The sequence below is a fragment of the Lichenostomus cassidix genome, chromosome 7, assembly GCF_008360975.1.
Source record: "Lichenostomus cassidix isolate B80296 chromosome 7, HeHo_3.0, whole genome shotgun sequence".
In the NCBI taxonomy this organism is placed as follows: domain Eukaryota; kingdom Metazoa; phylum Chordata; class Aves; order Passeriformes; family Meliphagidae; genus Lichenostomus; species Lichenostomus cassidix.
The window spans coordinates 29,144,867-29,156,060 of record NC_139488.1 but is presented as its reverse complement, the minus strand read 5'-3'; the positions used below and the strand labels follow the sequence as shown (position 1 = coordinate 29,156,060).

General features: G+C 40.6%; 1 protein-coding gene across 5 annotated transcripts; it reads right to left on the bottom strand.

The window, feature by feature from the left end:
• C7H2orf76 (chromosome 7 C2orf76 homolog) lies at positions 1-11,100 on the bottom strand. 5 transcript variants are annotated; one of them, XM_085067043.1, is made up of 7 exons: positions 11,061-11,100; positions 10,658-10,794; positions 9,258-9,410; positions 7,497-7,547; positions 3,356-3,393; positions 3,143-3,224; positions 1-186 (listed from the first exon to the last, which is right to left on the bottom strand). In XM_085067043.1, the coding sequence occupies exons 3-7, from the start codon at positions 9,388-9,390 to the stop codon at positions 110-112; spliced, it is 381 nt and encodes a 126-aa protein (XP_084923169.1). In that variant the 5' UTR covers positions 9,391-9,410; positions 10,658-10,794; positions 11,061-11,100; the 3' UTR covers positions 1-109. The 5 variants fall into 5 exon arrangements, with proteins under 5 accessions (XP_084923169.1, XP_084923168.1, XP_084923170.1 ...); XM_085067042.1 differs by lacking the exon at positions 11,061-11,100 and adding an exon at positions 10,900-11,054; XM_085067044.1 differs by lacking the exon at positions 10,658-10,794 and having other exon boundaries at positions 11,061-11,094.
• Positions 11,101-11,194: the final 94 nt, after the last annotated feature.

Here is an 11,194-nt window from a genome sequence, read left to right as displayed (position 1 = left end):
TTTGCAAAGAAATCCTCTAGGATTTATTGATCTTTAAGAAAAATCTCATTAAGCAGAATAAGGAAAATTTACAACAGGTATGGGAAAACAAAACAATCTCTTGGGATCTTCACCAGGCCGAAACAGGATTAGCTCTGTAGTTTCTGTAATCTTCCTCACAGAAGAATGCTAATTCCGTCTCATTTGCTAGAATGAATAAAAAATTAAATATTTAGCATACCAGTAAATGAACCACCAACAGCCAGCTATTTAGCAACTTTATGGTCAAAGACAATTATAAATTACCACATGCTTTTCTTTTTCCTCCTCAAATTTTTGGAAAAAGGATTCCAGTATTAAAGAGGTCATTTAAGCTCATTAAAAAACACCCCAAACAAACAAAGACATCAAGAACATGAATTCAGAGAAGTAAATAGGTACACAAGACCCTTCAAGATTTGTTTAACACTGTCTTCTGAATTGTTTGTATAAGCATTCAGCAAATTAACTGCTTGCATTTCTAATACCTTCAAATGCTAGGAAAGTAATGAACCATGATATACTCTTTTTTGTGCATTTTTCTGTTAGGAAAGGGAGAAAGAAACTTCTTTCTCCCATTAAATTAGCCTGTAGGTATAATAATTTAATACTTAGAGGATCAGTAGAATATTTTACAGATCACTTTACATTCTCCCTCATGACCCATCAAAATATGTGTCTGAAGAAGTTAATTTTTTGCCCTGCTGATGATTAATTCATGAGGCTTCAACAATATGCAAAGTGAAAGACACAAATTGGCTTCTCCAGCAATACCTTCAAATACCTCTAATTATTCACAGGGGATATGGCAGAGCTAAAGGACCCACAAAGGTTCAGAACAGTCACAATTCTTTCAACCCAGTAGGTCAAGGACTTCCTCTTCTAAAACAATAAGTCAGCAACATTACTAATTCAGAACAGAGACAAATCTGATGGAAAGCCTTCACAATTATTAAACATGGAATTCTTTAAGGTGCTGAGCCAATAAGTTCCACATTCGTTTTTTAAATTAAACCCTAAGTTAATGAAGTCTGCCTGTCTTGTAAAAAAAAAAAAAAAAAAGAGTAGAGGGGATTTTAGAATCTCAACTAGAAAACAGACAAGACTGTTTGCAATGAATACTGAATACTTTATTAACATACACTCTGTTAAAAAAAATGCAAGCATTAACTCTGCTGACTGGATAATAACTGTAATAATAATCACTACTACAGAGGCTTTCCTGAGGATGCTCATCTAATGTCCTCATCATTTATAACTCTCTAGCCCAACCCTGTATAGTGCCAAGGGCAATCAACTGCAGCTTAGAAAAAATGTTCTGCATGTATCAGAATTTCCCAGATTTTCTAATGGTTGTTCTCTGTTTTATTCTAGTAAATCTTGTCCAGACTATAGGAGATTTGAAATTTCCTTACTGATTTAAAGAAAATGTACAAAATTATCATTTTGTACAAAATTAGGTACCATGTGGTACATGATATATGCTATCATACTTCATTTCCTTGGCTTGCTCTTTTCCACTTATTGTTGAAGAAAAGTAAAATCTTCAAGATTTTACTACAAAGACCCCACTCCTAACTTAGCTAATTTTCACATTAAGATACACTGGAACATATCCAAATTCAAAATGCCATAATGTCACACTGCATTTTCCAAAGAAAGGGTTTTCCTCTTCTATCACAAACATCCTCTATATATAATAACTGCTGTTATTCAGGGGAAAAAAAAAAACAGCTTTAAATAATTTTCTGCCCTGAATGAACCACCCTTCCCTTTATACAGAGACACAGAACAGGCTGCTGTATTCCTATTTTCTTTCACTGTAACATTTAGTCTGATGTTTTGACACCTTTTTTGAGATCACATCGAACTACTTCACTGCTGTAGCTACAAACCTAGTTTCAAAGACAGATAATACATACAAATATTTATCCATACCTTTTTGAAAGAAGACAGCTTTGTTGTTTCTAATTCAACTTTTGGCACTGTCATCAGTCCCTCTCCTGAGCTGCACTGCCTCTTATGCCTTACATAGATAAAAATCATACTTAAATGAACCTTCTGCTAACTAAATTACAAATCTATAAGGCTTGGGTGCCAGTAATCCTCCCTTTTTCCTTCCCCCTGCAGACAAAAAGACCTGGTGTAGTAAAAACTATGATTCATATTATAGGAACACTCAAAGACCTTTAGGAAAGGTATATTGAGACCAGTTGCAGTTCACACCAGAGAAAAACATTGAAGGCACATCCCAAGTCACTTAAAACCAGAAAATAAATTGCAGGAAACAGAAGAGCCAAGTAACCTACAGGAAAGAAATCCCATTGAGTAGCTGGGGAGCAATCAGTGAGCACCAGGAACAGGAGGGAGCCTCCTGTGTGAAGCCCCTGCACTTAGAGCACAGGCAGTTAATGCTTTCCAGCCAGGCAAATCAGATTCAAATGAGCAAACGTCCATATCAAGGTGGAATGCAACAACATCCCTGAAGTACCCTGCTGCCACAAAGTCATTCAGCCACATTTACCAGAAGCCCAGAGGACATCCAGGGACCATCAATTTTATCATGACAGACATTTCTTTACATTATTACCAAAAGACATGCCCTATATGTAGTCTCCTGTCAAAATGTGAGAAATCAGGTCAAGTTTCAACTCTTTGCTATGTTCAGCACATTCTCTAAATGATACTGCTCGAGCTTTCCTGAGCAATCTGGCTATCAGGCACTGTATGCTGCACATTAAACAAATCTAATCTTATTTCATTATTCCATGCTGGTTCCACTACTTACATTTCTAACCAAAACATCAGTTTAAATGTTACTGATAAGACTAAGCAGACACGGTACTAATAACCTATCTGTCAATCATTTAAAATTACTCTCAGCAGAATTATAAGCATACCCTCTAAAAATCACAATTTGCATTCTGAACATTTGGAGTGCAGATACCTGCTGCCCTCAGACCAATGATTTGAATAATGCTTCCCTGAATAATTATCAAGTCGTGTAAAGAGCATCATGAATAGCATTTACTTTTCAGCAGCCTGTCCAAACATAATCAGCCAGTTATCAATTTAATGCTACCACAAGGAACAGCATCTTCAGTCAATACAAATGTACTCCTACCTACTCCAGCTGCTTTCAGTGTGCTGTCTTCCTTCAAAATCAGTTTGTCATCATCTTCCAAACTTACTACAAGCTCACCAGTCTACAAATCAGAGAGCAAAAATACAAAAATAAGAATTTACTGATTGCCTCTGCCCCAGTCTTGTTTGGCAGTACAGAGATCTGCCTGCATCAAAGCATGCAAAAGGGAAAGAACACAGCTAATAATCTTACCTTAGATTTGTGTGCTTGGTGAATAATCTTCATTGTATCTGAAAGAAAACATAGTGTTTCCCTAAAATAAGGCTTAATAAGCAGATAACACTAAAAGTTGTACTTGGGGAAAGACAAACAAATTGGGAAGCTTTAAAATCTTCTGTCATTAACAATTTTGTGTATTCAACCTGAAAGAAGAGAAAATATCTTAATCTCAGAGTCCTGCTGGCCACAGTCTTAAAGCAGTCAATGCAACATTAAGGTACCACATCCTATTGGGCTTCTGTCTGCTGGCTGAATTACAATAACCAACTAATGACTATCTCAATTGCCAGTCAAAACACATCAATTTAAATGCCACTTAGGGTGTTTTAACTTAATAGGTTTTACACATGCAATTGGGGCAGGACCAACAGCATTTATGCACTGTCAACTACTACAGCTAAGTTGATAGGCAGCCAGTGATTAAGACAGAGTAACCTGATCGCTTTGGATCATGCCTTGAAATTTTCCTTCTCATGAATAAAGCACCTACTACCCACGGTAGGAATTTTGTTAACCAAGTTCATTTTTCCATGAAAACACACAGCCTCCTCTCTTTAATGCTATGCCCTCTCTAATAATTTTTGTCTTATGTTTGTGCAGTGTAGTGCTTTTAGAAATTAAAAAAAAAAAAGTACCACTTTCTTCTGGCAATACAGGCAGGGCTTTGCTAACAGAAGGGAAAAACAGGGGAAAATAACATGGTCACTAAAGCAACTGAATGAGTGCAAAGATCCAGAGGGAATGGCTTAAAGCTATGCAACACTTTAAAAAAAAAAATTATTCAACTCTGAAGACTCTGTGTTTGAACAAATATGGAATAACATATCAATCCCTTCCCAGCAAAGAATAAAAACCAGTTCTGCTTGTCTGCTAATTTTCCGTTCAGTTTTGTGCATTGAGTGAGCACTACATGTTGAAATAGTCTCGTAAGAGAAGGATGCAGCTAAGTTAAATATTGGCTTACCCAACTTTCAAACTATCAGGAGCAAGTATTCAGATGCTCAGAAAAACAGAGATCAGATTCCCACTCAGAAATTTGCTTCCATGCCCTTCTGGCCCATTTTGAACACTATTTAAAGCATTACATAAGGTAAAAACTACTCTGTTTTCTCCCTGCAGAGGTCACTGAGAAGGCAGCCTTGGCATGTTGTAATAAATGTGGTATTAGAAGCAAGACAGACATTAAATTGCAATTACCAGGATCCATCTTGCATAGAACATTACAAAAACACTAAGCAATCACAGAAAAAATACATTGCAATTGTGAAGCCTTACTGCTACAGCCAACAAACCCAGCCTGTGCCTGTTAGTTTTAAGCTCCTCTCTACTTTTGACAGGTTCCCTTTTCTCCAGTCTTTGTCCAGTCACGCCCTGAACTATTGTCTCTGTTTTCCTTGCTCTCAACTCCATCCCTGGCACCCAGCAGTTTACCATGTCTTCATCTGAGCAATTAAATGGCTTCCCTAATTCTTTTTTTAATTTCATTTTTAGAGATGAAGCTACAGTCTCTTCTCATAAACTGCCCTCTCACTAGCCTTTGCTATTTCATTCCTATTTAGTCCCACTCAATCACACCACCAATTTTTAATCTTGCCGTTCCTAATAATAGGTCTATCATGGCAATTGATAAGATATCACTTTCTAAGTGATTTTATGAACTACCTACCACATTGCCCCACATTTATGGATAAAAGAAATAAAACTGAGAAGCAGCCTATGGAACAAGTCGGCATCCAGGTTGCCAACATCAGTGAAAAGCTGGCAATGACAAGCCATTAAGACTGACTCAGAAGAGTTCTAGACCAAGGAAAAAAATGATCCATACAAAGAAATTAAGAGAAAATGAAAGTTAGAAGCTTTGAGATGTGAATTGGAGCATCAATCCAAGCGGAAAAATGTGATGGCATTATATATGATGGTAAGAGAACAAAATGGTGCTGAATTCTGCAGGGAAGGAAACTGAAACAGGCAAGTTGAGAGACAGACAGATCCAACTGATGTTTCTGCCAAACAAAACATGAAGAAAAATCTGACTCTTACCAGCACTAGTCATGCAGAAGTCTCACTGCCCTTTCCTCACAAAAACATAAGAGGGACAGTAGAGCACTGTAGAGACAGTAGATATGCCAAAAACATGAACCTGCATGATTCACAGCCTGAGGGGAAGGTGGGGAACTTGACTTAGATTTTCCTGTGTGAAAATTTTCCCTCAGTTAGCACCATCACAGTAAAAGGAGGCCCGCACTAACTGGTGCAACAGGTTTCAAAGTTATGCTCAGTCCGACATGGCAAAATCAGGCCCTTGGCCCCCACATTTCCCTTGGGAAAACCTAAATTAATACCTAACAGATGAAAGAGCTAGCAGCTGGGAAGGCAACAGCAGGGGCACAGCTGATAGCAGCAGGTCTAGACAGGACCCCCTCATCAAGACAAAGCCAAAGATGGGATGAAGGGCACTTCCAAATTCAAACTTAGAGTTACAGATGTTAAGACCTTAAGTAACATATAAAAAGTAATAGTAAAATTTAAATCCTTGCCACAGATATATCATAAGCTTTAATCCTGAAGTCTTTTTCTAGCTTCATTTTCCACAGTTTCACAATCAGCAAGAGCACAAAATAAATACTAAGCTTTTTTTAAAAATAGGAACACAGAGTTTATCGCCATTCACATGTATTGAGGAGCTGGAGGCCCTTTAGATCTCTCAACGCCAATCCTAGCCGTAACCCTAACCCAAGCCCTAGTTAATTACCCGGGCCGAGCGCCTGTGTTCGCCAGCTGAGAAAGATGGCGGAGCAGCCACATTAGGGCCTTCTCGCAATGGCCTTGGGAGGCTCTTTCAAACAGCAGTGTCCCTGCTGCTGCAGGCCCTATAGATCTCTCAACCCTAACCCTAGCCGTAACCCTAACCCTAGACCTAATAAATTACCTGAGCTGAGCGCCTGTGTTCACCAGCGGAAAAAGATGGCGGAGCAGCCAGGTTAGGGCCTTCTCGCAATGGCCTTGGGAGGCTCTTTCCAGCGGCAGTGTGCCTGCAGCTGCAGGCCCTATAGATCTCTCAACCCTAACCCTAGCCGTAACCCTAACCCTAGACCTAATAAATTACCTGAGCAGAGCGCCTGTGTTCGCCAGCTGAGAAAGATGGCGGAGCAGCCACCTTAGGGCCTTCTCGCAATGGCCTTGGGAGGCTCTCTCCAGCGGCAGTGTGCCTGCAGCTGCAGGCCCTTTAGATCTCTCAACCCAACCCAAGCCATTAGGCTTCTCATTAAGTTTTTTGAATCACCATAGGGGAAGGAGTTTGTCACCTCTAAGAACATGGGAGACAGAGGACCATTTGCAGCAAAACTCCAAGGACAGTTTGAGAATTGCCACGTTTAGGAAAAGATATTTAACTGACATCTGAGTTTACAGACTCCAAGAAAGGAAGTAATTTAGGCTATTTTAAATGTTTACTCTTCCCCGAACAGATGAATTGCACATGTTCATGCCAGCCTTCGCAAAAAGGAAATATATATAAAATTTTACATTAGAGGACAAAGTCAGCTTAGATTTCACACCATGCTATTTCATACCACCAGCTTGTATTCATGAGCTTTCATATCTACTTGGTGCAAAGTTGCCCTGCTCCCCTTATATTGTGTGAACTATTTAAGTATATAAGTCTTAAGCATTTTGTACTTCCTGCCTTCAGCTTCTACTTCACCATTAGTAAATAGATACTGAAATACATAAGTGCATAGAGAACTACAATTTCAAAGTGTTTTGAGATCACAAGCTTCTCATTAAGAGAAGACAGAGCTAAAAGGCACTTATAAAAATCATAAAAAATTAATACCAAAACCCGTCAGTACTCAGTAGCAAATACTGTAAACAGTGCAGCCTAATTCAAAGACTAAAACAGATCTTCAAAATAATGGTCAAGTCAAGTTCTGCAGACAAGATCCCAGTGTCATAACCCCAGCTACAAGAGCTGGATAGAGCTGCAAATGTAGGCAGGCACTGCCACCAACATTAGTATTGTACAGCAGTGATCTTTTAAGTTGTATAAATGCCGGTGCAAAATATTATGTGACATTTGACAGTAATTATAACAAGAAAAATAAAAAACACCTACCATACTTGTAATTTTTAAATGGAGGAGGAAGTCCTATTCTTGAAGACACATCTATTAAAATAAAAACACGAAGTTAACACGAAGTTCTCTTTTTAATGTATTTCCAATATTTCATTTTCCATTATTGTGCAATGTATGCATCCCCTGGGCAGCCTTTACATCAAAATAAATCTGCAATATAGGAGACTTGTTTGAGCATCAAATGCAAAAACACAGCTTTTGGCTCCGATTCTATAGTGAGTCCATATGTGAATAACTTCATTTGAGCATGAAGTCCCTCTGAACAAAACACCCCATGAGGACATGAGACAGTGCAATTAGGGAATGATCACAGGATTCTGATCCTGCAGAAATCTGCCAGGAACACCCTTTTAATGGTTTGCCCAGCACTTCTCTTTACCTTATACAAACAGCTGAGAACTGTCATTCATAACCGAATTGTTCAGTAACCACAGACATGAGAACCAGCCATGAAAAGGAAGCCGAACTGTAGAAAAATAACTCTACAGCTGCTTGCAGGAGACAGTCCATAGGTAACTGCAACAACATTGATAGCTTCCCTGGTGCCAGTGTTCCCAGTGACTTAACCTCAGAAGTCACAGCAAGCTGTGGGCTGCCCAGCAGCAAGGTGGCTGAAACCATCATTTCTTCAGTAATTTAAAAATTTATCTCAAACTGACCCTTCAAAACAGATTACAGTAAAGAAAGGAACAGGGCTTTTGGACTCCCTGTGGAATGAGGTTCTAAAAAACCTTGTTCAAGACATTGGGTTTGTCTCAAGTAACAGCAAGTTACAATACTGCACACATCAAAAGCAAGTTTCTTAGCATTGTTTTCTATTTTTTTTTCTTCATAACAGCAGCTGTGCCATATGTTCTGAAAGTGCCTGCAGTTTTCTAAAAGCATCCTACGATCTTGCCATGCCTATCACTGTCTAGAAGCATGGAAGTTGCCAAACACAATACACCCACGAGTCCCAGGGCAGTGTCCTAGGAGTTATCATCTACAACAGCTCAAGACTTGTTTAAGATGACCTCACGCAATCATTTCATCCTGTCATGCAAAAAAAACAAATTATGTTATTCTGTACCCTTTGAATGTCTCCATTTAAGTGTGTGGAAATACACCTGCAAGATTAAGAGTAACACCCTAATAAACAAGTCACTGTGTGGGCTGGTCTGCAGTACTTAACTTTTAGATTCACTGTCACTTTCAACCAGGCTTCTAAAACAGAAAGTCCACAGATGAGTAAATCTGCACCACAAAGCTCAAGATGGAGACAGAAACTCAGAAACAAACATGCACAGTGAGACCACACAGTGTCAAAAACAAATTTTCAAGATTCTCTCTTCTCACAAATAGCAAACAGACTTGTGTTCCCACATTCCACATATTTGTGTAGTTAGGATCAAAGACTTTCTTAATTCTATTAATTTATGAATATTTGCCTGACAGCCCCACTGAAGGAGCCTGGGGCACTGAGCCAAATGCAGCAATGCCCTTGTTTCTTTTAGACTAAACATGAGGACTTGGGCAGACAGAGTAGTCCATCCAAATTTAGGCATGGCACACCAACCATGGAAGCTCTTATTAACTCCAGACCTTTCATCCAAGGAAGGAAAACACACAGGGGATGTAAACACAAATTCGGCATCTCTACCAAAGCCACAGAATTTGCATTCATTTGCTTCCCTCCACTTTCTTGTGCAGGGACAGCAACACCTGGGACTGAAGCAAATGAAGGAGACAATCACATCTCACCCTTTCTCACAAAAGCAATGAACTCCTTCACTGTCTGATCCAAGGGAACTCCATGGTACACCACAGGTCTGAAATTCCGGTGTTCAAAAGAGCGGACAAGACGAACTGTGACGGTCGAGCTTTCTGCTGACATGAGAATTAATTCTGAAAAACCTGGAAAACATTCAAGAGGGGAATTACTGCCTTTCCTCTCCATAGGAGCACAGATGGAAAACAAAGTGCAGGTGGGCTTCCTGCAAAGAATAAAGCATGGTGAGAAATTCAATAGCATTGTGCTTTTCAGGATTTCACTTCTATAATTCCTACTGGAGCATTAACGGGGTCTCAAAACAAACAGGGCATTACTGACACTGCACACCACATACTCCACTATCTATGCTGTGTAATGCCACACCAGACTCCCTTCTAAACAGGCAAAAGTGCTATGGATAAATGAAAGTGTGCTGTTTGGGTTTTAAGTGACTGAAGACTTTACCTGCTGGGCAAGTAACTTTGCACTCTGGAAGAATGTACTAACACAAACAAACCCAAAGCCTTTTTAACATACTTATGTTGTAGAGAGTGTAATACCCTAAAAAATGCCTAAGCTGTTACACAATGCTCATTTTCACCTCCCCAGGGAAAGTGCAAAACCACCCCCACATACACAGGCAAATAATTCTCCTAGTACGTTACTGCATAATTAAGGGATTTAATTTATAATAGTTGGTCTCTAGAATGGCTCTATGGGCTTATACTGCTTCAACAGAGAGCAGAGACTGCAACAGAGTGGCCTTGTCCACCCAAACCCCTCTTCAAACAAGCCCACATGTTGTTCTAATGTTGTGGTTTTTTTCTTCTCCACAGAAAAATAAGCTCTCTTCTACCTTGACAAACTTCTCTATTTTTGGTGCTGGGCATCCCTCAGCTTCCTGGCCACATGCTAAAGTGGCGCGGCTGCAGCAGTGAGCAAGGACTGCAGCCCACATGCTGTGACATCAGCACGACCTCTGCACCTCCCATCCCTGAGCAGCCATGTCAGTCACCACCTCCAGCCCTGAGAGGGATTCTCTTACCTATTAATTCCTTTTATGTTCTTTTTAGTGTTTCTTTTTTTTTTTTCTGCCTTTTTTCGCTGTGGGGTTGTTAAGTGTCCTACCATCATGCAGGTACATCCCAACCTTTGCTGTATTTGTCCCAGCCACATCCTGGCAAACTAAACTACCAATATTTTCATCACATACTATCTGCAGAACAGGGCCAAAGACCTTCCACATCACCAGGCAACTTGCTTTTACATCCCCTTGGTTAATAATTCCCCGAGTTCCAATTCCATGAATGAGCTGTGAATGTACATGAGCTGTGTGTATCACACAACACACAAATAATATATGCCAATAAAAAAAAAGTTTACTTTGCACTTGAAAATCACTCAATTTATAGTGAACAGCAAAGACGGATATTGCCTTGGTACTATTCCACATGGGCTGGCGATCTGGAGCGTGCGGTGAAGGGCCTAGCATTCAACTCACTTGCTCCTCAGCAGTATGGAAAAACACTGTAGGAACGCAGAACTGGAAGCATAATCAGAAATCGCAGATTTTCACATTTACTATGCAGGCCGAACAGACTGACCACATGTAGGGCTGAGACCGTGTACTACCCCGCGCCGCCACGGGGACAAGAAGGAAGATGAGAGGCGCTGGAGGCCCACTCCTCTTGGAGACAGGGACGCCCCTGTACCCGCAGCAGCAGCGGTACCACCGCCCGTCCCAGCGCAGCCCCCCGGCCTCGCCCCGCCGCCCGCCCGACTGGGCCCGTTACCGCTCTCCGCCGGCACTTCCGGGTTCCGCCAATCGCGTCCTTTCGGTGACACCCTCGAGACTCGCGATTGGCTGAGAGGCGCCCTGGCTCCGCCCCCTCGCGCCGCCGTTGGCCAAGGTCCCCTCACGCCCTGA